At 36.9% G+C, this 26,834-nt stretch overlaps 2 protein-coding genes and 1 pseudogene across 3 annotated transcripts; 2 read left to right on the forward strand and 1 right to left on the reverse strand.

Annotated features, from left to right (window-relative positions):
• Positions 1-5,755: 5,755 nt before the first annotated feature.
• On the reverse strand, positions 5,756-8,552 carry LOC149038942 (uncharacterized; annotated as a pseudogene). The gene is made up of 3 exons (XR_016180640.1): positions 8,352-8,552; positions 7,341-7,402; positions 5,756-6,914 (listed from the first exon to the last, which is right to left on the reverse strand). The product of XR_016180640.1 is annotated as an uncharacterized LOC149038942 (transcript).
• Positions 8,553-14,175: 5,623 nt separating this feature from the next.
• On the forward strand, positions 14,176-17,878 carry LOC149038943 (uncharacterized). Its single transcript, XM_089184271.1, has 6 exons — positions 14,176-14,203; positions 14,635-14,724; positions 15,277-15,423; positions 15,753-15,860; positions 16,438-16,609; positions 16,930-17,878. The coding sequence occupies exons 1-6, from the start codon at positions 14,195-14,197 to the stop codon at positions 17,271-17,273; spliced, it is 870 nt and encodes a 289-aa protein (XP_089040397.1). The 5' UTR covers positions 14,176-14,194; the 3' UTR covers positions 17,274-17,878.
• A 2,309-nt stretch (positions 17,879-20,187) lies between these two features.
• Positions 20,188-25,723, forward strand: LOC113683924 (uncharacterized). The gene is made up of 6 exons (XM_089184272.1): positions 20,188-22,236; positions 22,669-22,758; positions 23,315-23,461; positions 23,791-23,898; positions 24,441-24,612; positions 24,802-25,723. Exons 1-6 carry the CDS (start codon positions 22,228-22,230, stop codon positions 25,125-25,127), a joined length of 852 nt encoding a protein of 283 aa, XP_089040398.1. The 5' UTR covers positions 20,188-22,227; the 3' UTR covers positions 25,128-25,723.
• Positions 25,724-26,834: the final 1,111 nt, after the last annotated feature.

Here is a 26,834-nt window from a genome sequence, read left to right on the forward strand (position 1 = left end):
GGTATCACTTCTTGTTGTTATCGATTAATGGGGGGCTTGATACCAACCTTGACTTTAATCTGCATTTTCCTGAAACTTTTTCCTCCATTTTTATATTAGAGGAAGGTCCCTTAAACTTTTGATTGGTTAGGAGGTTTCATTTATTCGTAGAGTGATCTTACTCGTAACGTGGACTGAAATAACTCTTTGAGGAAAGAAGTGACAATGAACCAAACTTGGACTGACCTTTAGGGTAGGATCATACATATGAAAACCATTTCATTGATTGACTTGGAAATAACGTTAAGGGTCATTCCCTTGTTAAAGTTGTATCGTTGTCTTCTTACCTTCAGTGAGCAGGGAAATTTGAGTAGTTAAATTCAAAGTTTTGGTTACCTACTATGTTGCATAAGGGTATGGAGTTGACAATCTTTGTAACGGATAGGGAATATTGCTCACTTTATGTTTGCTCTTGAGGGAAACAGTTGGTGTATTGTCGAGTGCAATTTGGTGATAAATTTTCAAGTGCTTATTATACCAAGTTGCTAGAGAAATCATGTTATAGTTATCATTGTTTGTAATGTAAATGAAAAAAGAATCAAAGAAAGTCGAGACAAACGAAATTTTGACAGCGCGCACGCTATTGTAATTTGCATTGCATGCACTCCTGTTACAACTTTGCATTCGTGTTACATAAAAATGCACTCATTCCCAGCCAATCAGACGCGCGTATTTTTTTACGAGTATTGTTGGTTTAGCTTTCCCAAGAGTCTCATTGTTTCCCGGGATTAAGTCAAGGTGTACAGTGAAATACATCCAGGACAAACATGGTGAGAAAAGGAGAAAAATGGATTTTCAAAGGGCACGTTTTTAGCTGGATTTTTATGTATGTGAGTGCTTACATGGATAGAAAATTCAAAACTGAGGAGGGAAAGCTTCGTTTGATGGAATTAAGTTCAAAGACATGGTCAGCTGCATTTCGCAAAGAACCAAAATACATAGTTGTCCAAGATACATTTAATCTCGTGAGAATAGAAAGCTTAAGTGAGGTGTCCTGAGGTATTTATACAATTTCTTCCAACATCACCAATGCACTTTACAAGTAGAATAGGTTGTACTTGAAGTTACAGGGAATTCTTGCTATTTCAAACCTAAAACAAGAGGAAAATATGAAGGGGGTAGTGTTGCAAAGTTGGTGGCAAGTTTCCTTCTTCCTCATCTGGTAAGCAAGGGTTTTTATATAGAAACAACTAGGGTGGATATGTTTGCCTTAATTGTTTTTTGTTTGTTTGTCCACCTCTCTGCACAGGTTATAAGTTTCCTCCAATAAGTGATTCCTTGTTCACCTCAGAAACTGTAAGTTTCTTGATTATAGGAGATCATATCCTGAGTAAGACACGTGCAAAGCAATAGGGTAATTAATGACGGAATTAATTCATAATTATTTTTATGCGTCTTAGAGTTAAAAACCAATGTGCTAAATTGCCTGGTGTGTAGTTTACTTTACTGATGCACGTGTAGGAAAATATCTTTGATTGAAATGTTTAAAACTCGTTACCGATTCTTTCATCAGGCTCCTGAATGGGCAGAAGGTGATGTCTGTCACATGTGTAGGGTTAAGTTCTCCACATTTCAAAGACGGGTAAACAATAGTTGGAGTCAATTTGGCTTATTCGTTGTGAAAATAAGAAAACCATAAACACATGGACTAACGAGTAGGATCTTCATGTGAACACTAATTGGCCAAAAACTTGCAGGCCTCTCTAAATTTGATTACTATATATCTTAATTTTTACTGAGGAGAAGTAACATTTTCCGAGAAGTGCAGTAAATATAAGACATGTAGTACAGCTGTAAACTGATAATGCTGCACGTGTACATGCATGACTGGTGAGGCCATCCTTGATGACTGGTATGAGTTACTGTGATTTATTTAGAGGTCTTCATAGAGCTCTATTTGTTTATTTGCTGAAGTCATATTCTTACTAGCTTTTTGTATCTTTGTTTGTTTTCAGGTGAGAGCTCGTCCAAGTATTAAATCTTCTTCCTACAATGTAGTCTCAGAGCAACCTTACAACTCACACAGGCAGTCTAGTGGCCTATATGCTTCTGCAGTAAGGGCTTTGTATTTGCTAGTAATACCTTTCAATAAGTTTGAATTTTAGTCTATGTTAGCGCTAATTGCAGTTTGAACAATTACGTTTGCGAAATGGATTTTGGAATTCCTTGGAATTCCTAGAGTATCCTTAGAATTCCTAGGTATTTTTTCCTCGGGATTCCTAGGAATTCCCAACTGTAACAACTCTGGTTCTAAAAACCTGGAAATTCCCAGAAATTCCAAGTCAATAGCAAACAGGACTTGGCATTCCTAAGAAAATCCTAGGAATTCCAACTCAGAGCACCAATGACTTTCCCTGAGAGACTAAATCTAAAAACTTGCCAGAAATTCCTAGGAATTTTCAGGAATTTCTAGGAATGTTTAAGAATTACTGAGAATTTTTAAGCAAAATTTTGAGGCAACTAACAACTAAAAATTCAAGTATTCAATGAAATTTATTTACATACCTAATTAAACTCAGGTTTACATGTAAAATATTTTCGATTTTATACTCACATCAACATGTAGTAATATTTGGATGGAATTTGATTCCTTTTTCTTTTATTATTTATTAAAAATAATCCTCAATTACAGCTATTCATATACAAAATAGTCCTAATCAATCATTAAATTTGGTTTGACACAGATTGTGAATAAAATCTGTTGATTCTTTTTCATAAAATACAATAACTTGAATTATATTTATTGCAATAAATACTATCAGTCAAAAAATAGTCTTTAAATGAATCATTTAATTTTGGATGATGATACAAATGGTATTAACCCTTTCGCTCCCAGAGTCAAACTTTGACTTGATTTTATGTGGTTGTAACCTCTTAGGATGAAGCTCTTGTGTGTGAATATTCAAATGTAAGCTTTCAAGCAGCACTTTCGTGTTTTAATGTTTGTTTTTGTTGATTCTGCATACTGAAATTCAAAGATTTCTTCTCAATTTTGACTTAGCACTCTTGGGAGTGAAGGGGTTAATTACAGTTAAATAAAATTGATTTTTGAATAAAAATCTTGTTGTAACTGTAACGATAAATTAGAATGAAGTTATCCTAAACTGCAGACTTAGCTGCTGTTTGTCTTTTTAACTCGTGAATTGCGCGCATGCGCAAGAGCGAGTTATAGATACGATGTGGGGAATGGCATTCGCTCGCTCGCTCGCTCGCTCGATTGGTCGATTCCTGTAAACTTTTTTTAGATTTTAGGCTTTTGAGTGCATTTTATAGTTTTTGGCGAGCAATAAACAGACGAAATGGCGACCTTTGTTGCTAAGAATAGTGGTGGGGTGAAAAAGAAGCCAATGATAATCTTAAAAGAGTTTTTTTTTTCGTTTTAGTTTCAACAAGCGGCGCCAGCGACTGGCAGGCATGCAAGGATTCATACTGAAATAACAGAACAACCTTCGTTTTTCATAAAATTGTAATTTACAATCCTTGAACTTGAAAACAATCCGAAGATTCATTGAAAATATCACTTACTGCGAAGCGCTCGGAGTTTACAGATGTTCAAAAGCTTTTTCTGTTATAGCGTGAGATTGAGGACAAAATTGATCATTACGTTTCGTCGCGTGTGTTTTTCCTGTGTGAAGCAACAAAAGATGCCGGCGACTGACGAAATAACAAGTTAACACGAAAATCAGATAACACCTAAACAAACAATTTTAGCTACCGATTTTCAGTGAATTTTTAAAGAACAATTTTCTTTTAAGTTTCAAGACAATTTGAAGATTCAACATACATACAACGTACTAAAATGCGAAAGTTACACACCACAAAATTGATAAATAGGCCTGAAATGAAATTCTATCTTGTTATTGATCATACGTTGCCTAGCACGTGACCTAAATCTACCCAGGCGGAGATCCAAAATGACGGTGGCAGGCTTGGATTAGTTATATCACTCAAAACTCGTTCCCGTTTGTCTCATTTGATAAAGAGGGAATCGTTAATGTTTTCATTAAGACAGTATTGCCTTGATTTTCTAATATTTACAACGAAAGACAGTAAATTTCACTTTTCACCCACATTTACTTCCAACCTTTTCTTTTGAACCAGAAACAAAAATGATAGACGTTTAAAACACATGACATCATCCACCTTGTCAAATGTAATAGCATGATCATTTCAATTGTAATGCCTTCTTATCCAAACGTTACTTTGTTTCTTTGCTACATTAGCGAACACTGAACTACTGTTCGTACTCTAGATATGACAATCAACCACAAAATTCCCTAAACCAGATAACATTAAACATATAATCTAAAAAATCATGTGTCAATTCACGAGTTTGCTCACAGAGCACTTTGATTTTCCTGGGCTCGCAGCTTTCTCTGTTGGCCTCAAATGAGATTGTCTACGAGAAGCCTGTCCATTTTGTAACTGGATTTCATGACAACTGAATTTGAAAAAAAAAAATGTATATATATATATATATATATATACATATAAATGTGGGGGTAGAGTCTACCTTGGCATAAAGTGCTCAATGCGCTGGTAGCAGAGCTAAGTATACAAAGTTAAAGAATTCGAGAAGACGCATCGATTCTCTGTGACTCTGACGAGCGCTTAGGCGCGAAACTCAGAGTCACAGAGAATCGATGCGTCCTCTTTAATTCTTTAACTTATGTGTATATATACAATATGTTTATATGCACAACACAGACTTCCTTTCATAGGAAGTCTGTGTATTGATTTTCCCGTTTTACAGTGCTCGATACGTTGGAGTAGAGCGCGACATATTTTGCGATAGAGGGAAAAAAACAGAGAGACTATACTTTCATCCCTACAGTAAGTTAAATTTATTTCCTCATGCTTTGATCCACGAAACAAGCTAGCTCGATTCTTGTTCCCTTAGCTCCTTGATTTGCATTTCGGCAATACTGTAATATTTTATAGTCGTGCGAATAAAGCTTGCTGTTGTTGCTTCAGGCTGTAACATTCGCCTCCCGATAATCAAGCCGCGGGTTATTTTCAGTCCTTTTGCACTTAGAGGCTTCCAGCGTCTAAGCAAACAAACAATCACTTATATTCTCGTAGTGCTTGATTCTCTATTTATATCTATAGGCTGTGAACGGCCACGGGTGCAAGTTTTTTCATAGAAGGAAGGTCACACGCTTAGAATTCTAAGAAATAATGTGCACGTCTCCCGAAAAATTTTCATCTTATCCACTTGAGACAATGTTTCCGAAAAAAGTGCTTTGACCTATGTAAGGAAATTTTATGTTGCCGGAAACTATATTTCTTTCGCAAACCTTTCAACCGGTTTTTCGTTGAAAAAGGAGGACTGGTAGCTCGCGCGAAAGGGAATCTTGAGCTCGTCATAAGGGCTTCGCCCGTGGGATAGGTGTTAAGTATAGCTTAAATGAGCAATGTAGAGCGGTCATGTAACTCAACCCGTTCTTTTATTGATAGGGTGCACTACGTCTAACACAACAATGCAAGTGTACGTTGCTCTTACCCCCAAAGACCTTTTTCCTCCCACAAAATTGTTCATGTTAACCTCGAAACGGAACTGAACTATTAATATCAACCCCCCAAGGCTTTAGATGGAGAAAATGTTTAAGTAACTCAGCTCAGTTATAGTGCCATGGCTCCAGATGAACTCTTGAAAACAGAAACTTAAGATAAATCAACATACGCGTTTCAAAGCACCAGTGTCACTGAGTCTATGCTGCCCAAAAAAGAAAAAAAAAGTATTTTTTTTGGTTGAAAGGCTATTGAATTTGTTATCTGCCGTGAACTTAACAATTCTTAAACAAAACAAAGTCACACTTCCCATTTAAGTATGACGGGCATGGAGCAGACTCGTTCGAACAAAGTACAGCAAAATCCGGTTACATGATGTCATTTGCCACTTCGTCTTCGCAAGAATGTTGTTGAACTCTTCCCGCAATTCTAGAGACGTGTCATTGTGGACGGGAGCTCCAGATCAGACCCACAGGTGTCAGTATGCGATGGATCGTCTAGCGAATCCATCTAAGGTTGAAAACTGGATTGAAATACATAGTAAACAGATGACATCGGCGCCTGTTACATATCTCAAGAAAGACTTCAGTTGAGCTTTATCCATTCCTCTCACAAAGCGTTTCAGGAACTCAGCTGCCGCCCTCTCCGAGTTGTTTTGGGGATCTGCCTGTATCATGCTCAGTACTTTCCGGTTAGTGGTCTCAAATGTCTGGTACAAATGACACAGACTTTCGATTGTAGTCAGTTTTTCTTTGCTATTCAGTATCATTAGGGCCTCTCACCACGCATCAGCCATGTACTGGGGCTTCTGAATCATTTCTTTATGAGCCACTTCGAGAATAAAATCTTTGGCATTTTCTTTTGTCGGGACTTTCCTACAACCAAACCTGTCAACTACATCGATCAGCTCGTCGGCGTCAAAATTTTCCTTGAGCACCTCAGCAACAACGTCTTCTTCATCCTTGGCGATATAATTCTGGAACGATTTAAGAAGAATCTCCGCAGGGACTGCCTTCCCGCCGAATATCACACTTACAACGAACGCTTGGCTGAGCATACAAGGGAAATAGCCCAGATCCAAGTAACCCTTTGTGAGAATTCTTCCTATAGCTGACCACTCACTGGATTAGAAATCATGTCTCAGGGCTGGAACCCTTTCTCTTTCACCAAGGGTCGATGAATCATAAAATTCCTGCCAGAAGCAGGCAATAACATCGCGATAGACACCACCAACGTCAACCCAGCGTTCTTCCTGTCCTCTTACGTCGACCATCACAATTTTCAGCTCAGGGGTCACGATGTTCTCTGCCTGGAACGCTTCTTTCATGTCGTGATATACCATTGTTCTTCTTATCCTCAAGGTACTGAAAATGAAGGCATTCATGTAATGATCATATACCACGTATTATACATTAAGATAACTTGCAAGGATGTGAACTTATCCGTTTATTTTATTCATTCGTACTTTACCAGGCTAAATGACTTGTTACTTTGTCTGCACGCTGTCATTTTACTTTTTCTAAATGTCAAAAACTTTACAATGTTATCATCAGGCAGTATTCTCTTCTCTGCACTCGCACAAAAATTTAGTGTGACAATTACCTGGCTTTTTCACGTTTGTGTTGTGTGGACAAGAAAAGGGGTACCCAGCTGGGTTACACCCGTTAACAGCTATGAGAGTAGCTTTACGCCACACGGGATAGAACTAAGTACTAGTCTACCATGGGTTCTATGTGCGCGTTGCCTTAAGTTGCAATGATAAAACTAATCCTCAAGCAAAAGCAACATACCAAATTTCACTGAAGGCAGTTTCATTTGCAACACTCACTGACAGGGGCACATTTGAAGACGACTGGTGTTATGCCACTTCAGAGAGAACAGCTGTAGGATTCTCCTCAGTTTGACTGTCAATGTTATCTTCTTGGGTTTCCTGTGAGATAACCAGAAAGTAAATCTGAACTAAGTACCAACCACAGTTTCATTTCAGGGAGGAAATATCTGCAGGAAGGTTGGAGAAAAAGGTCATTATTGTGCTATTAAATATATCAAATAATATGTGTTCTTTATAAGAATAGTCAGGACTAAAATTTGTACAAGAGTTCGAAACGGTATTATTATCAATATACGCGGCCAAATAGAAAATCGGCCTCTTCAAAACACACGCTCAGCGGGCCGCAAAAGACTGACAGCGGGCTGCTAATGCATTATCAGCCCTACAGCTTACATGATGATTTGAAGTGACTTTGAATTCGTCATTCACTTAGCTTGTATTATTAAAACTCGTATTCTTGATATCATTTGGCCTTGTTTATTGATAATAATGATAATGACATGACTTTTTTCGGGAATATTGTTTATTTGCGCTCTTGTAGTGTCATTTGCGGCCCGAGCGCGAAGATCCTGCACAAAGAGACAGAGAAATCATTACGGTGTTCCTATTAAACATCCAGGGCATCTCAGAAAACTGCCGACAAAACCCCGCAGTCAGACAATGTCTACTCACGTTGTTATTTTTTCTTTTCCGATTTGAATTTCTGCAAGGATTAGCTCCATCGTTTTCCTTGTAACAATGAAAGGGACTGGTGATGACGGAACATTGGAATGAAAGCAACTCTCATAACATAGGCCCGTACTTGCAGGCAGGAACGATGACGTTTGACCTTCACACGCAGCCGTGTAGCAAGACCAAACTTCTATGAGGGAGAAATTCGTTCTATTCTTTTATGCCAGCTTATTTTTTCAACGTGTAGACATGGAGTAGGTGACGACTCCAAACGGGTAACCGTGAAAAGTCAACATACTTGCGCTAGATCGTCGCCTTCCACCAACTGTTCTGGTGGGAGGTCAGGAACTGAAGGGAAAGCGAGAAAAGATGAAGGTTGCGACGTTGTGGAGTCTAGGGGTATGGTTTCATTGAATCTGTCTGCAGTACTACCAAAACCCATAAATTTTATCTCCGGGTCTTCTTCCAAAAGATTAGGTATATCTTCGCTTTTAGCCATGTAAAGCATTTGTTTGTCGACCACTGCAACAGGTTCGGACGGTAAAGGCACTTGCCATCAAACGTACAAAGCTGAAAGTACTCTCAATTTTCGTTCACAGTACCCCCGGACACTGAGAATGTCTCCTTTCCTTGTTAGACCAAAACACTGGAGAATGTTATCTAAAGCTAGGTTTATCGCGCAAAAATTCATCTGAAAGGCAACATCAATATTTATAGTTTGCAAAACACAAAGTTTCTTCTAGAGGCTTTTAAGTCACACATATGTCGTGACTCTATCAATTAGGAATGATTAACTTCAGGCCCAGTTGTTCATGCCTATACGTCTATTTAAGGAAAGTACCATTTTAGTTTTGAGAGGGTACCAGGCTGGAAAATTTTCTGAAAGAGAATTCCTACCCAGCTTTTCAGGGTACAACAGTTTCAGCTGCCTCTCCCATCCTTCTTTTCTCCTCTTTTGCAAAGGTCATTTTCCCTTTTTTTCTCCTTCCTCAATTCTGGATTGGTAGTATTTGTACGATTCTTTAACATACAGCCTGATACAGATTTCTTTATCATAAACTATTGTAGACATCTCCGAATATCAGATGCTGGCGATAATAACGCAAATTATTTTGCTGCTGGCTAATTAATATTCCAAAAAATAAAATGGCCGTTAAGCGTTGTGTAATTATAATGTTTCCATACAACTGCAATATAAGTTCACAAGCCGTGGAGAAAGAGAATATTTATCACTTACTACAAGTTTATTATATCATAAACAGCTAACGCTTTTTTTCATTTGTTACCCCCAAGATAAGCAGTAATATGTGAACCAACAGTAGCTCTTTCCTTTTTACATTTCTAAGTGAGTGTCGCTCGTAGTCCGGCTTCTAGTAAGCTGTGTTTTCGGCGCCGTTGTGGCGTTGCTCATATTTCGAATTCGATAGACACCGTTTTAATAAGAAGTACAATTTTGAATAGAGAGAAATTCACCGTTTCTCATGCATGAGATCGTATTTTCAATTAGCAATGTAGCTTAAATCTGTACCGACTGTAGCTGATAGTATCAGGAGTCTTAGGAAGCCAAGGCTGAGAAGCAAAAATATTTTAGCACTGCAGACATTCAGTCCAGAGGTTGGTTTTTATTTTAAGTCCTTTTGTTCTTAATCCCATTTTTTTATAATAATTTTGCTTATCACAGCAACTACATCGTTAGAATTGATACGTAATATCACGTAATGTCATGTTAAGGGTTTTTATAATAATTATTTCATATCTTTGTTTTTAATTGCTGAGTGTGATTTCAATAAACAAGCAACCTTTTAAGTTTCACAAATGTATCACTTGTTGTTGTTATTGAGTAATGGGGGGCTTGATACCACCCTTAACTTAATCTGCATTTTCCTGAAACTTTTTCCTCCATTTTCATATCAGAGGAAGGTCCCTTTAACTTTTGATTGGTAAAGAAGTTTCATTTCTTCCTAGAGTGATGACGTGAACCGAAATGACTCTTTGTGGAAAGAGAAATAATGTTATTACTTGTAAGTAATGTACATGAAAAAGGCATCACAGAAAGTCAAGACAAACGAAATTTTGACAGCGGGCACGCTATTGTAATTTGCATGAACTCCTGTTACAACTTTGCATTCGTCTTACATAAAAAATGCGCTCTTTCTTAGCCAATCAGACGCCCGTGATTTGTTCACGAGTATTATTGGTTTATCTTTCCCGGGAGTCTCATTGTTTCCCGGAATTAAGTTGAGGTGTACGGTGAAATACATCCAGGACGAACATGGTGAGAAAAGGAGAAAAAATGGGCATTTTTAACAGTACAACGTCTGAGAGGGTTTCTATTTTGTCTTTCGATAACGTAAAACAGAACCATTTATTAGCCACAGGCTGCTCCATTGTATTCTCCAGAAGTGACGGAGAACTAAGTCATGGAATCAACGAGAAGTTCAGAAAAAAGAGCTTCAAAAATATTACCCCACAGTCACACCGTCAGCCTCAGCCACTTTCTGATCTCACTCAGAACCTGGTCATAGATGGAGTTAGATAGAAAAATTATAAAAATATTCAAATCTGCAGCCCCCTACGGCTAAATTGCATGGTTTTTACAAAAATAACAATTTCATGTAATATAAAATGACTGCATAGAGAAAACTACGTATAAAAGTTTTACAGATTGGACATGGATTGAATAAATGAGTCCGTATAACGATTAGTGCGCATTTTCGGCAACATAAAATTGCGTTAGTTTATGAAATTGTATCTGCTAATGTTCCTGGGTGGCACAGTATTATAAGATAGGATTGAAACAAATTGTTTATAACACTTCAGGTTATAAAAAATAGTCTATAATCTTTTATTAGAAACACCGATTTCGGAAATAGTTTGCAGTTGTTACCAACGTTTTTGTGTTTGCCAACACCTTTTATGAAAAAACTTGGTGCTTTCACAGGAATATGTGCGTTCAACTTCGAAATCCCTATTTCAATTTTTATTTGAGCTAATTGCATTTGTGTCAGTAAAAGATTACAGATTGTTCTTTAGTGAAATCCCATATTTTGGGGTAACACGCACACTGGGGCTAGTGTCAGCAAAATCGTACGTCTTAATTTTTTTTCGATCCATATTTTCATTCGTACTTCCTAGAAAATTCATTCATTCTTGACCAGTTTTTTAGTTTGTTTGTTCTTCCCTGTAAACTTGATAATAAGGCTCTTCAAAGGTAGCTTTATTCATTCCCTGACATGATACTAAAAAAACTCCTTTTAAACAGAAACTGGAACATCATAATTGTTCAATCAATGGATTACAACTGTTTGAACATCTACACACCTAATCCTTGTGAAAATTCTATTCTTAACTTCCTTGTTCCTTCCTTAGTTATCTTGTCACACTAATTTATTTTTGTTTCTGACAACAAGGTGGATTTTTTCAGAGTTGATATTTGGCCTTTGACACTTTGTAAAAACCTCAAAGTACTCCGCACGTAGGATGTGATGAAATCAAACATCTCATTGTCTGTGCTTAGCAGTCAGAACATCTCCATGAGTTTTGTGTTTGTAACAGCTTTCTTTCGGTTTTAAATGTTTCTACAACATCTTTTTGCAAAGTTGAACTTGTGTTATTTAATTTCTTTTTCCTCCAGAAAGACCCTTTAACACCCATCTTCGGCTCGTTTTAATTCAGTTTCGTTAATGAGTTTACGCTCAGAAACTGACAGGTATCTTGGCATTCAAATGCTAATGATCAATATTGATCCCAAAACTTATCAAATTCAAGCGTCATTTCAGAGTCTTCATCAGTGTTTCAGCAATCACGGAACACTGATGTCCGAGGCATTCTCTGACAATTAGTTTTCAAGAGTTGAGTCTAAATGAAACTGGCAATTCGAAATACGTCAACGCCACGAGGAATGCTTGGTTCCCCAAACAAATAAGGAAGAACAAGTAAGTTTTAAGATCCAAGGTAAGTGTCTCCTTAAACCGGGAAGAAAGTGCAAGAGATAGACAATAAAGAAAAGCAGAAATAATGCAAGTATAGCAAATGTAACCTGCTTTAACAATTCTCGGCGTCTTTCAATTAATTTTTACAAGTCTGTATCCCCCTTGAAAATGACGAATTACCAATAAGTTCCGTGTTTGCTGAAAGCAAGGCAAACATCACGCAACATATCCTAAAAAATTTTGATTCACTGTCTAAGCGTATTAAAACTTACATCTGTTTTTCAGAAGATAACATAATTATTTTTCATTTTCCGTCATTGTTCGTGAACCTCATTAGAATTTCCTATGTGTTCTCTGTTTCTAAGTCATTGTGCTCATTTTAAGAATAATTTGAGATGAAGTGGTGGCTCAGTGTCACCTTTATCCGACCGCTGTTTGTGTTTTGTACTTTAGAGTTGATAACCAGTTATCTGTGTTTTAAAAGTTTACTCGCCATCTGCTTTCTTTAGATCGAAGGTTATGTGAGGTGAATATATCGCATGACATAGAATGGAATGTTTTCTCTGAGCTTTATGCGTCTTCACGGAAGCTTTTCTTTTTTCAACACAAGTTATCATTTTTGTAGTAAAAAATACACCCTCTCTAGGTTCTTTTCCTCTTCGTCGTTTAATATTTAGTATGATTATTTTATGTCTTTCAAGTGAGTCGATGTGAGTCAGCAACGACGGCATTCGCAAAATATTTGCAGTGTATGACAGCATATTTACTTATGCTTGTATATGGAATCAAGCATGTTTGGTAATCTTTCCAGGATATTTTGTAGAGTGGTAAACTCGCTCTTGATAAACATGGAAATTTTGGTATCAAAATGGTTGGTTGTCAATTGAATCTACAATAGGAGTTTTGTTGTCACACAGGTTCGGTTACGCCTCTTTCACAGGCCCCACGGAAAGGACGTGGGCACTTTTCAAATACTTTACAGCATTTCTACCCTGTCTCTATCATTCTTCATGATTTTCTTCCTGCTCTAGAGGACAACAAAATTGAATCATTACTTTCTTGTCAGTCCTTACCATTTTGGTAATAAAATACCTCTTTATTCCCGTAGTTTAAAAGTAACTTAAGTTTTAGATACAAACGTAAGTCAAACCTTGAACATCTACTTTTTCGCGATTGATGAAACACAGGTGTGAAAACTTATAATCACAAATGAATTTATTCCATAGCCAGGCGGGCATTGATATCTGAAGGGTAAGCAATCAAATGCAAAGATACATGTTAATTGAGCATAAATTCATTTACTTATGAAGATAACATTAAGGGCGCCAAGCATGTGTACTTAGTGGGTTCAAGCTGTAAAATTAAAATAAAAAATTGTCGGAATTCTCGCCTTGCATTATAAAGTCCCACAATCATATTGACAAACTTGTAGGAACCCATGAAAACTGTTACATCCACCGAGATGTTCTCAATGCAAGCCATACTCACTAAGTAGGGATATTAAAATGAAACTTTTAGTGGTTAGGATTTTCTTTTTGAGTTGTAAGCATTTGAAACGAAGCAATAAAGAAAGACAAAGTGTCAAAGACTGAGTAACTTCAATGAGAAAAGACACCTGTTGGCTGAAACAGGTAGCGATTACTGTAATTAAATAAAAACAAGGAAGTTAAGCATAGATTGTCCGCTGGGATACGGAAATATGAATTAGAATTACATGATCAGATATCCAAGAATAACCATTGAATTTCCCGTTTCCTTTATGCTGAGGCGAATTAGAGCAACTCCTACATCCCGGTTAAGAATCACGTTTTGAACGATAGAAGGTGAATGATTCACTAACATAAGATGCCTGAAACAACTGTAAGCAACTACCGAAGTCACAAAACAGTATTTGTTAAATTGACCCATCAGTTAATCGCAACAAAATACCTTATGCAGCAAACACTTCTGATATTTCTTTTCCACGCACCCTGATATTTCCTCAAAATCTAAAATGAATTATCAAGAACACAATGTACCTCTCGCTGAAACATAAAATTCAAATATGCATTAATAATGCATATGCATAGCATATTAAGTACGGCATAAAAAGAAGCAAAGCACGTCCAAGTTACAGTGCACGCCAACTTCATTCAAAGAGAGACGAGCAACACCAAGAAGAAAATTGACGGAGAGAACCAAACAAAGCCGAGCCCAGAAGCTAACAACTATGCTCGTTGTAAGTGATCAGACACTGTTTAAGTTTAGATATCGCCTAGTTATAATTGCATGCACCACACAAACAACTGAAACATACTTCTAGAACTGATGTATTGATCATGGCCTCTTTTCGTTAACTGTGTATCTGTATTTTACTGAATATTGTCATCATTATTATGATTGACTTTTAACTGCATCTTTGTTTCTAAACTTTGATTATTGAATGTCGGCTAAGTTACACTGAAAGAATCTAAAGGATGTCTCCCATTTTTCCCAGCGCAGTATCATCATGTTGGCAACAGTTTTTATAGAAGTAAAAAATTTGAAAGTAGGAGTTAGATGAACTTTTATGGGTTGACTAAGGGCTTCATCTCGTGTTTTTCAGTGATAAGAAGAAATTAATTAAAATAATTAATGACAATCTCTATGTATTTTGTTCGTTCTTTGTAGAAACCAGCCCTCGTAATCCTGCTGCTTGTTGCCACAGCAAAATGGACATCTGCAAGTCCCGTCCGTTCCGCTCGCTCTCCTTCCGAGAAGGTCAACTATTTCCTCCCAATCTAATAATCAGTAACAAAAGGCTCAGCAGTAATTTATCTTGCATGCCATGAAGAGCTTGCCTTTTTTCCCCTCTCTGTCTTCTTTTACCGTCATTTTCTGATAACCTCTCGCTCGTATAATTTTTTGAAAAAATTAAACGTTTCAAAACCAATCACCAAAATAACACGATTTAAAATTTAAGCTTCGCTGCACTTAGAAATGCATCTTTCATTAGAGATACAAATCTCTTTGCTTGCCACAATGTTGTAATTAAACTTCACTCAGACCGTCGCGTTATCGCGATTCCTATTGTCCTTTGTAGCTACATTCTACGTAAATATTTTTACCACACATCTCAACATCACATCTCACATCTTAATTAAACTTCACTCGGACCGACGCGTTATCGCGATTCCTGTCATCTTTGCTAGCTACATTCTACGTAAATATTTTTACTATATATCTCAACAAACCTGTCAAAATTCAAAGGTCAGCGCACCGTTCTGAATATAAGAAGACTCCGCTCTAATTTGAGCATTTTCTGTTTCACAGGTTGTGGATTACAAAGTTCAAATCAGCGAGACTGGGACAGAGTACAACGAGACCATCGAAGTGGCCACGGAAAAGCAAACTGAATTGTTTAAAGTTCCTGCTCATAATGACGTGGACGAAAGCAATATTTTGCACGACTTTAAGACGGTAAGTCTATTTGTTTTAGCGTCAAGCGGTGTAAAAACATTAGGATTTATCCAGTCCTCAATCAAACCTAAAAAAGTGCTTAATCAGTTCAAACCCAACTGACTCATTATAAAGCACAATCTTTTTATCATGTTTCAAACATAGCAAGTCCTGATTAGAACTCTTTAAGCCAACTGGGACAACGCTGAACATGATCAGCTACCCTTTACTAGACAAGACAAAGGGGACATATTCATTGTGCTTACAAACTTATGTTTTCGTGTAAATGAAATACCAGTGTTTAAACAACATTGGGATTATCGAAAAATTCCTCTTTTATCGTAAAACAGAATATGACTATGATGCTGTTGCCGGAAAAAAAGATATGCTACCTTATGCCACTGTCAGAAGAGATGCCGACACCAGCAAAACTCGAGAGTGATCTTGACCGGACAGAGGTAAGGACATGATCCTTTCTTCAGACAAACGACTCAGAGAAACTGTATTATTTAAACATTATTAGATGGCAAAGAAATAAAACGGTCACAAAATTCCCTAATCTTTCATCTTTTAGTTAAAAACACAACTGGTGTTAAGTCTTTATTTGTTAACTATTCGCTATAATTATCATTCGAGGTGCTGCCACTTAAATGTCTCACATCTTGGATCATTAGAAGAAGCTGGGAACATTTTGGAAACTTAACTAGGTATCCCAGTCTATTGTTGAGAAACCAATAAAAATTCAAGAGGAGAAATATGTGGGTACGGGTTTCAATAGTTTTGTCCTGGCGGCTCGCTGACCAAAGAATACAGTGTACTGATTTGTGAACACTGTGGGATACGCATAGTTTCTCTTTTACAGAAAGTTTTCTGAAAAATTCTAAAACATCTGGTTGCCGTTTTACAAGAATTAGGAATTGTCCTGCTTGCTAGCTGACTAGTGCACCGATTGGTGAGAAGTACAGGAGACGCATGATTTCTCTTTTGCTTAGGGATAGCTGAAAAATACTAAGAAATCCTGTTGCTGTTTTGCAGGAATTAGACAAGGACAAGACCAAAATTATTGACAGCAAGTGGATAGTGGACAAAGAGATGGCTAATCGGTCTGAACTGAGCAAGGAGTTGGCAAACTTTTGTACACAATACCCGATATATCAGGTGAAAATAATGGACGACTCATTGACTTCTACAAGGGTTGAGACAGAAGGTGAGTCATGGACAGAGGAGCTTGAAATGCGTATACCGAAAAAAAACAGAAGGCTAAATTGCGTTCGCGCTTTCCTTGTGACTTTTATTAATTTAGGAAGAGAACCCAAACCAAACTGTTCCTTGAAAGAATTAAAGAATGCAAAATATATAGACATCTGGTGAATCTTGAAGGTGATATAAATTTATAAAATTTCTAGATGTCGTAAGTTCCTGCGCCAAATTAATTGAGGTATTTCTCTGAATGTTTTGCTCTTGTTTCGCAAACTTTAAATTGTGGTGACACATCTAATGCAGTTGTATCTTTTCTTTCTACAACAGGAACGCACCATCGCAGTCGTCGAAATGCGAGATCATTTCCGCCAATTCACCCATGCAATCTGTGTCCAGGTGGAAAAGGCACCGTTACCTACTGGGATAAGTGTTGGTGTTCCAATATTGGAGGATACTGGAAAATTGAAACCAAGATAGCTTCGCGTACATGCATTACGATCCAGGAGTGTTTTGGGTCGTGTTGTTGGTCAAAGCACTTGGTTTACTATGTATATTGTTCCCAATATGTTTGCCAACGTCCAACATACTATAGGCCACGCCCATATTATAGACCACGCCCACATTATCAGCCACGCCTATATGATGAACGAAACGAACCTATCGGGCCGTAGGTATCTTCACCGTGTTGAAGACAAAATGCTTACGGAAATCAGGTGTTTATTATATCATAAACATTCAACGCTCTTTTTGTTACCCGCAAGATAAGCAGTAATATTTGAACTCACAGTAGCTCTTTCTTTTTTACATTTTTAAGTTAGTGTCGTTAGTAGTCCAGCTTTTAGTGAGATGTGTTCTCGGCGCCGCTGTGGCGTTGCTCATATTACGAATTCGATAGACACTGTTTTAATAAAAATTACAATTTTGAGAAGAGAGAAATTCACCGTTTCCCATGCATGAGATCGTATTTTCAATTAGCAATGTAGCTTAAATCTGTACCGACTGTAGCTGATAGTATCAGGAGTCTTAGGAAGCCAAGGCTGAGAAGCAAAAATATTTTAGCACTGCAGACATTCAGTGCAGAAGTTGTTTTTTTAATTAAACTCCTTTTGTTTTTAATCCCATTTTTTTAACAATAATTTTTCTTATTACAGCAACTACATCGTTAGAAATGTCACGTAATGTCATGTTAAGGGTTTTTATAATGATGATTTCATATCTTTATTTTTAATTGCTGAGTGTGATTTCAATAAACAAGCAAGCTTTTAAGTTTCACAAATGTATCTTTCTTGTTGTTATTGAGTAATGGGGGGCTTGATATCACCCTTGACTTAATCTGCATTTTCCTGAAACTTTTTCCTCCATTTTCATATCAGAGGAAGGTCCCTTTAACTTTTGATTGGTAAAGAGGTTTCATTCCTTCGAAGAGTGATCTCCCTCGCAACGTGGACCGAAATGACTCTTTGTGGAAAGAGAAATCATGTTATTACTTGTTAGTAATGTACATGAAAAAGGCATCACAGAAAGTCGAGACAAACGAAATTTTGACAGCGGGCACACTATTGTAATTTGCATGAACTCCTGTTACAACTTTGCAAAAAAAATGCACTCGTTCTCAGCCAATCAGACGCCCGTGATTTGTTCACGAGTATTATTGGTCTATCTTTCCCGCGAGTCTCATTGTCTCCCAGAATTAAGTCGAGATGTACAGTGAAATACATCCAGGACGAACATGGTGAGAAAAGGAGAAAAAATGAGCATTTTTAACAGTACAACTTCTAAGAGGGTTTCTATTTTGTCTTTCGATAACGTAAAACAGAGCTATTTATTAGCCACAGGCTGCTCCATTGTATTCTCCAGAAGTGACGGAGAGCTAAGTCATGGAATCAACGAGAAGTTCAGAAAAAAGAGCTTCAAAAATATTACCCCACATTCACACCGTCAGCCTCAGCCACTTTCGGATCACGCACAGAACCTGGACATAGATGGAGATAGATATAAATATTATAAAAATATTCAAATCTGCAGCCTCCTAAGGCTAAATTGCATGGTTTTTACAAAAATAGCAATTTCATGTAATATAAAATGACTTTTAAAAAAAACTACGTAAAAAGGTTTTACAGATTGGACATGGATTGAATAAATGAGTTCGTGTAACGATTAGTGCGCATTTCCGGCAACATAAAATTGCGTTAGTTTATGAAATTGTATCTGCTAATGTTCCTGGCTGGCACAGTATTATAAGATGCGATTGAAACAAATTGTTTATAACACTTTAGATTATAAACAAGAGTCTATAATCTTTCCTTAGAAATAGTTTGCAGTTGTTACCAACGTTTTTGTGTTTGCCAACACCTTTTATGAAAAAACTTGGTGCTTTCACAGGAATATGTGTGTTCAACTTCGAAATCCCTATTTCAATTTTTATTTGAGCTAATTGCATTTGCGTCAGCAAAAGATTACAGATTGTTCTTTAGTGGAATCCCATATTTTGGGGTAACACGCACACTGGGGCAAGTGTCAGCAAAATCGTACCTCTAAATTTTTTTTTCGATCCATATTTTCATTCATACTTCCTAGAAAATTCATTCATTCTTGACCAGTTTTTTAGTTTGTTTGTTCTTCTTTGTAAACTTAATAATAAGGCTCTTCAAATGTAGCTTTATTCATTCCCTGATATGATACTAAAAAACTCCTTTTAAACAGAAACTGGAACATCATAATTGTTCAATCAATGGATTACAACTGTTTGAACATCTACACACCTAATCCTCGTGAAAATTCTATTCTTAACTTCCTTGTTCCTTCCTTAGTTATCTTGTCACACTAATTTATTATTGTTTCAGACAACAAGGTGAATTTTTTCAGAGTTGATATTTGGCCTTTGACACTTTGTAAAAACCTCAAAGTACTCCGCACGTAGGATGTGATGAAATCAAACATCTCATTGTCTGTGCTTAGCAGGCAGAACATCTCCATGGGTTTTGTGTTTGTAACAGCTTTCTTTCGGTTTTAAATGTTTCTACAACATCTTTTTGCAAAGTTGAACTTGTGTTGTTTAATTTCTTTTTCCTCCAGAAAGACCCTTTAACACCCATCTTCGGCTCGTTTTAATTCAGTTTCGTTAATGAGTTTACGCTCAGAAACTGACAGGTATCTTGGCATTCAAATGCTAATGATCAATATTGATCCCAAAACTTATCAAATTCAAGCGTCATTTCAGAGTCTTCATCAGTGTTTCAGCAATCACGGAACACTGATGTCCGAGGCATTCTCTGACAATTAGTTTTCAAGAGTTGAGTCTAAATGAAACTGGCAATTCGAAATACGTCAACGCCACGAGGAATGTTTGGTTACCCAAACAAATAAGGAAGAACAAGTAAGTTTTAAGATCCAAGGTAAGTGTCTCCTTAAACCGGGAAGAAAATGCAAGAGATAGACAATAAAGAAAAGCAGAAATAATGCAAGTATAGCAAATGTAGCCTGCTTTAACAATTCTCGGCGTCTTTCAATTAATTTGTACAAGTCTGTATCCCCCTTGAAAATGACGAAATACCATCAAGTTCCGTGTTTGCTGAAAGCAAGGCAAACATCACGCAACATATCCTGAGAAATAGCTATGGGTATGCGTAACACTGCAAATGTTTTGCAGAGAAATACTTTGATTCACTGTCTAAGCGTATTAAGACTTACTTCTGTTTTGCTGAAGATAACATAATTATTTTTCATTTTCCGTCATTGTTCGTGAACCTCATTAGAATTTCCTGTGTTCTCTGTTTCTAAGTCATTGTGCTCATTTTAAGAATAATTTGAAATGAAGTGGTGGCTCAGTGTCACCTTTATCCGACCGCTGTTTGTGCTTTGTACTTTAGAGTTGATAACCAGTTATCTGTGTTTTAAAAGTTTACTCGCCATCTGCTTTCTTTAGATCGAAGGTTATGTGAGATGAATATTTTTCGCATGACATAGAATGGAATGTTTTCTCTGAGCTTTATGCGTCTTCACGGAAGCTTTTCTTTTTTCAACACAAGTTATCATTTTTGTAGTAAAAAATACACCCTCTCTAGGTTCTTTTCCTCTTCGTCGTTTAATATTTAGTATGATTATTTTATGTCTTTCAAGTGAGTCGATGTGAGTCAGCAACGACGGCATTTCGCAAAATATTTGCAGTGTATGACAGCATATTTACTTATGCTTATATATGGAATCAAGCATGTTTGGTAATCTTTCCAGGATATTTTGTAGAGTGGTAAACTCGCTCTTGATAAACATGGAAATTTTGGTATCAAAATGGTTGGTTGTAAATTGAATCTACAATAGGAGTTTTGTTGTCACACAGGTTCGGTTACGCCTCTTTCACAGGCCCCACGGAAAGGACGTGGGCACTTTTCAAATACTTTACAGTATTTCTACCCTGTCTCTATCGTTCTTCATGATTTTCTTCCTGCTTTAGAGGACAATAAAATTAAATCATTACTTTCTTGTCAGTCCTTACTTATTTGATAATAAAACACCTCTTTATTCCCGTAGTTTAAAAGTAACTTAAGTTTTCGATACAAACGTAAGTCAAACCTTGAACATCTACTTTTTCGCGATTGATGAAACACAGGTGTGAAAACTTATAATCACAAATGAATTTATCCCATAGCCAGGCGGGCATTGATATCTGAAGGGTAAACAATCAAATGCAAAGATACATGTTAATTAAGCATAAATTCATTTACCTATGAAGATAACATTAAGGGCGCCAAGCATGTGTACTTAGTGGGTTCAAGCTGTAAAATTAAAATACAAAATTGTCGAAATTCTCGCCTTGCATTATAAAGTTCCACAATCATATTGACAAACTTGTAGGAACCCATGAAAACTGTTACATCCACCGAGATGTTCTCAATGCAAGCCATACTCACTAAGTAGGGATATTAAAATGAAACTTTTAGTGCTTAGGATTTTCTTTTTGAGTTGTAAGCATTTGAAAGGAAGCAATAAAGAAAGACAAAGTGTCAAAGACTGAGTAACAACTATGAGGAAAGACACTGTTGGCTGAAACAGGTAGCGATTACTGTAATTAAATAAAAACAAGGAAGTTAAGTATAGATTGTCCGCTGGGATGCGGAAATATGAATCAGAATTACATGATCAGATATCCAAGAATAACCATTGAATTTCCCGTTTCCTTTATGCTGAAGCGAATCAGAGCAACTCCTACATCCCGGTTTAGAATCGCGTTTTGAATGATAGAAGGTGAATGATTCACTTACATAAGATGCCAGAAACAACTGTAAGCAATTACCGAAGTCAAAAAACTGTATTTGTTAAATTAACCCATCAGTTAATCGTAACAAAATACCTTATGCAGCAAGCACTTCTGATATTTCTTTTCCACGCACCCTGATATTTCCTCAAAATCTAAAATGAATTATCAAGAACACGATGTACCTCTCGCTGAAACATAAAATTCAAATATGCATTAATAATGCATATGCATAGCATTAAGTACGGCATAAAAAGAAGCAAAGCACGTCCAAGCTACAGTGCACGCCAACTTCATTCAAAGAGAGACGAGCAACACCAAGAAGAAAATTGACGGAGTAAACCAAACAAAGCTGAGCCAAGAAGCTAACAACTATGCTCGCTGTAAGTGAACAGACACTGTTTAAGTTTAGATATCGCCTAGTTATAATTGCATGCACTACACAAACAATTGAAACAGATTTCTAGAACTGATGTATTGATCATTGCCTCTTTTTCGTCAACTGTGTATCTGTATTTTACTGAATATTGTCATCATTATTATGATTGACTTTTAACTGCATCTTTATTTCTAAACTTTGATTATTGAATGTCGGCTAAGTTACATAGAAAGAATCTAAAGGATGTCTCCCATTTTTCCCAGCGCAGTATCATCTTGTTGGCAACAGTTTTTATAGAAATAAAAATTTTGAAAGTAGGAGTTAGATGAACTTTTATGGGTTGACTAAGGGCTTCATCTCGTGTTTTTCAGTGATTAGAAGAAATTAATTAAAATAATTAATGACAATCTCTATGTATTTTGTTCGTTCTTTGTAGAAACCAGCCCTCGTAATCCTGCTGCTTGTTGCCACAGCAAACTGGACATCTGCAAGTCCCGTCCGTTCCGCTCGCTCTCCCTCCAAGAAGGTAAATTAATTATTTCCTCTCAATCCAATAATCAGCACAAAAAGGCTCAGCAGTAATTCATCTTGCATGCCATGAAGAGCTTGCCTTTTTTCCCCTCTCTGTCTTCTTTTACCGTCATTTTCTGATAACCTCTCGCTCGTATAATTTTTTGAAAAAATTAAACGTTTCAAAACCAATCACCAAAATAACTGGATTTAAAATTTAAGCTTCGCTGCACTTAGAAATGCATCTTTCATTAGAGATACAAATCTCTTTGCTTGCCACAATGTTGTAATTAAACTTCACTCAGACCGTCGCGTTATCGCGATTCCTATTGTCCTTTGTAGCTACATTCTACGTAAATATTTTTACCACACATCTCAACATCACATCTCACATCTTAATTAAACTTCACTCGAACCGACGCGTTATCGCGATTCCTGTCATCTTTGCTAGCTACATTCTACGTAAATATTTTTACTATATATCTCAACAAACCTGTCAAAATTCAAAGGTCAGCGCACCGTTCTGAATATAAGAAGACTCCGCTCTAATCTGAGCATTTTCTATTGCACAGGTTGTGGATTATAAAGTTCAAATCAGCGAGACTGGGACAGAGTACAACGAGACCATCGAAGTGGCCACGGAAAAGCAAACTGAATTGTTTAAAGTTCCTGCTCATAATGACGTGGACGAAAGCAATATTTTGCACGACTTTAAGACGGTAAGTCTATTTGTTTTAGCGTCAAGCGGTGTAAAAACATTAGGATTTATCAAATCGTCGATCAAACCTAAAAAAGTGCTTAATCAGTTCAAACCCAACTGACTCATTATAAAGCACAATCTTTTTATCGTGTTTCAAGCATAGCAAGTCTTGATGAGACCTCTTTAAGCCAACTGGGACAACGCTGAACATGATCAGCTACCCTTTACTAGACAAGACAAAGGGGACATATTCATCATGCTTACAAACTTATGTTTTCGTGTAAATGAAACACCAGTGTTAAAACAACATTGGGATTATCGAAAAATTCCTCTTTTATCGTAAAACAGAATATGACTATGATGCTGTTGCCGGAAAAAAAGATATGCTACCTTATGCCACTGTCAGAAGAGATGCCGACACCAGCAAAACTCGAGAGTGATCTTGACCGGACAGAGGTAAGGACATGATCCTTTCTTCAGACAAACGACTCAGAGAAACTGTATTATTTAAACATTATTAGATGGCAAAGAAATAAAACGGTCACAAAATTCCCTAATCTTTCATCTTTTAGTTAAAAACACAACTGGTGTTAAGTCTTTATTTGCTAACTATTCGCTATAATCATCATTCGAGGTGCTGCCACTTAAATGTCTCACATCTTGGATCATTAGAAGAAGCTGGGAACATTTTGGAAACTTAACTAGGTATCCCAGTCTATTGCTGAGAAACCAATGAAAAATTCAAGAAGAGAAATATGTGGGTACGGGTTTCAATGGTTTTGTCCTGGCGGCTGGCTGACCAAAGAATACAGTGTACTGTTTTACAGAAAGATACGTTGCTGAAAAATTCTTAAACATCTCGTTGCCGTTTTACAAGAATTAGATATTGTCCTGGCTGCTAACTGACTAGTGCATCGATTGGTGAGAAGTACAGGAGACGCATGATTTCTCTTAGGGATAGCTGAAAAATACTAAGAAATCCTGTTGCTATTTTGCAGGAATTAGACAAGGACAAGACCAAAATAATTGAGAGCAAGTGGATAGTAGACAAAGAGATGGCTAATCGGTCTCAACTGAGCGAGGAGTTGGCAAACTTTTGTCCACAATACCCGATATATCAGGTGAAAATGATGGACGACTCATTGACTTCTACAAGGGTTGAGACAGAAGGTGAGTCAAGGACAGAGAATTTTGAAATGCGTATACCGAAAAAAAACAGAAGGCTAAATTGCGTTCGCGCTTTCCTTATGACTTTTATTAATTTATGAAGTGAACCCAAACCCAAACCAAACTCTTGTTTAGCAAACTTTACTTGTTCTGACACATTTAATGCAGTTGTGTCTCTTCTTTCTACAACAGGAACGCAACATCGCAGTCGTCGAAATGCGAGATCATTTCCGCCAATTCACCCATGTAATCTGTGCGCCGGTGGAAAAGGCACCGTTACCTATTGGGATAAGTGTTGGTGTTCCAATATTGGAGGATACTGGAAAATTGAAACCAAGATAGCTTCACGTACATGCGTTACGATCCGGGAGTGTTTTTTGTGGTTTTGTTGGTCAAAGCACTTGGTTAACTATGTATATTGTTCCCAATATGTTTGCCAACGTCCAACATACTATAGACCACGCCCATATGATGAGCTACGCCCATATGATGAACGAAACGTATCCATCGCGTTGTAGGTATCTTCACCGTGTTGAAGACAAAATGCTAACGGAAATCAGGTGTTTATTATATCATAAACATTCAACGCTTTTTTTGTTACCCCCAAGATAAGCAGTAATATTTGAACCCACAGTGGCTCTTTCTTTTTTACATTTTTAATTTAGTAGTCCAGCTTTTAGTGAGATGTGCTCTCGGCGCCGCTGTGGCGTTGCTCATATTACAAATTCGATAGACACTGTTTTACTGAAAGTTACAATTTTGAGAAGAGAGAAATTCACCGTTTCCCATGCATGAGATCGTATTTCCAATTAGCAATGTATCTTAAATCTGTACTGACTGTAGCTGATAGTATCAGGAGTCTTAGGAAGCCAAGGCTGAGAAGCAAAAATATTTTAGCACGGCAGACATTCAGTCCAGAGGTTTTTTTTTTTATTTAAGTCCTTTTGTTCTTAATCCCATTTTTTAACAATAATTTTGCTTATTACAGCAACTACATCGTTAGAAATGTCACGTAATGTCATGTTAAGGGTTTTTATAATGATGATTTCATATCTTTATTTTTAATTGCTGAGTGTGATTTCAATAAACAAGTAAGCTTTTAAGTTTCACAAAAGTATCACTTGTTGTTGTTATTGAGTAATGGGGGGCTTGATATCACCCTTGACTTAATCTGCATTTTCCTGAAACTTTTTCCTCCATTTTCATATCAGAGGCAGGTCCCTTTAACTTTTGATTGGTAAGGAGGTTTCATTCCTTCGAAGAGTGATCTCCCTCGCAACGTGGACCGAAATGACTCTTTGTGGAAAGAGAAATCATGTTATTACTTGTTAGTAATGTACATGAAAAAGGCATCACAGAAAGTCAAGACAAACGAAATTTTGACAACGCGCACGCTATTGTAATTTGCATGAACTCCTGTAACAACTTTGCATTCGTGTTACATAAAAAATGCACTCGTTCTCAGCCAATCAGACGCGCGTGATTTGTTCACGAGTATTATTGGTTTAGCTTTCCCGAGAGTCTCATTGTTTCCCGGAATTAAGTTGAGGTGTACAATGAAATACATCCAGGACGAACATGGTGAGAAAAGGAGAAAAAATGAGCATTTTTAACAGTACAACTTCTGAGAGAGTTTCTATTTTGTCTTTCGATAACATAAAACAGAGCTATTTATTAGCCACAGGCTGCTCCATTGTCAATAGTATTCCAGAAGTGACGGAGAGCTGAGTCATGGAATCGAAGAGAAGTTCAGAAAAAAGAGCTTAAAAAATATCAGCCCACAGTCACACCACTAACCTCCGCCACTTTCTAATCACACCCAGAACCTGGACATAGTTGGAGATAGATAGAAAGATTATAAAATATTCAAATCTTCAGGCTCCTTAGGCTGCCAATTGCATGATTTTTACAAAATGTCAAAGTTACATACACATATGTAAAATAAAAATTTCATGTATTATAAAATGACTGTGGGAAAAAAAAACATATAAAAGTTTTATCGATTGGACATGGATTGAACATATGTGTACGTGTAACGATGAGTGCGCATTTTCGGCAACATAAAATTGCACTGGTTTATGAAATTGTATCTTCTAATGTTCCGAGGTGGCGCAATATTATCAGATACGACTGAAACAAATAGTTTATAACATTTTAGATTACAAACAATAGTCTATAATCTTTTCTTAGAAACATCAATTAAAGCAGCTTTTGTGAAGAATACA

The sequence above is a fragment of the Pocillopora damicornis genome, chromosome 10 (assembly GCF_964200805.1).
Source record: "Pocillopora damicornis chromosome 10, jaPocDami1.2, whole genome shotgun sequence".
NCBI classification, from domain to species: domain Eukaryota; kingdom Metazoa; phylum Cnidaria; class Anthozoa; order Scleractinia; family Pocilloporidae; genus Pocillopora; species Pocillopora damicornis.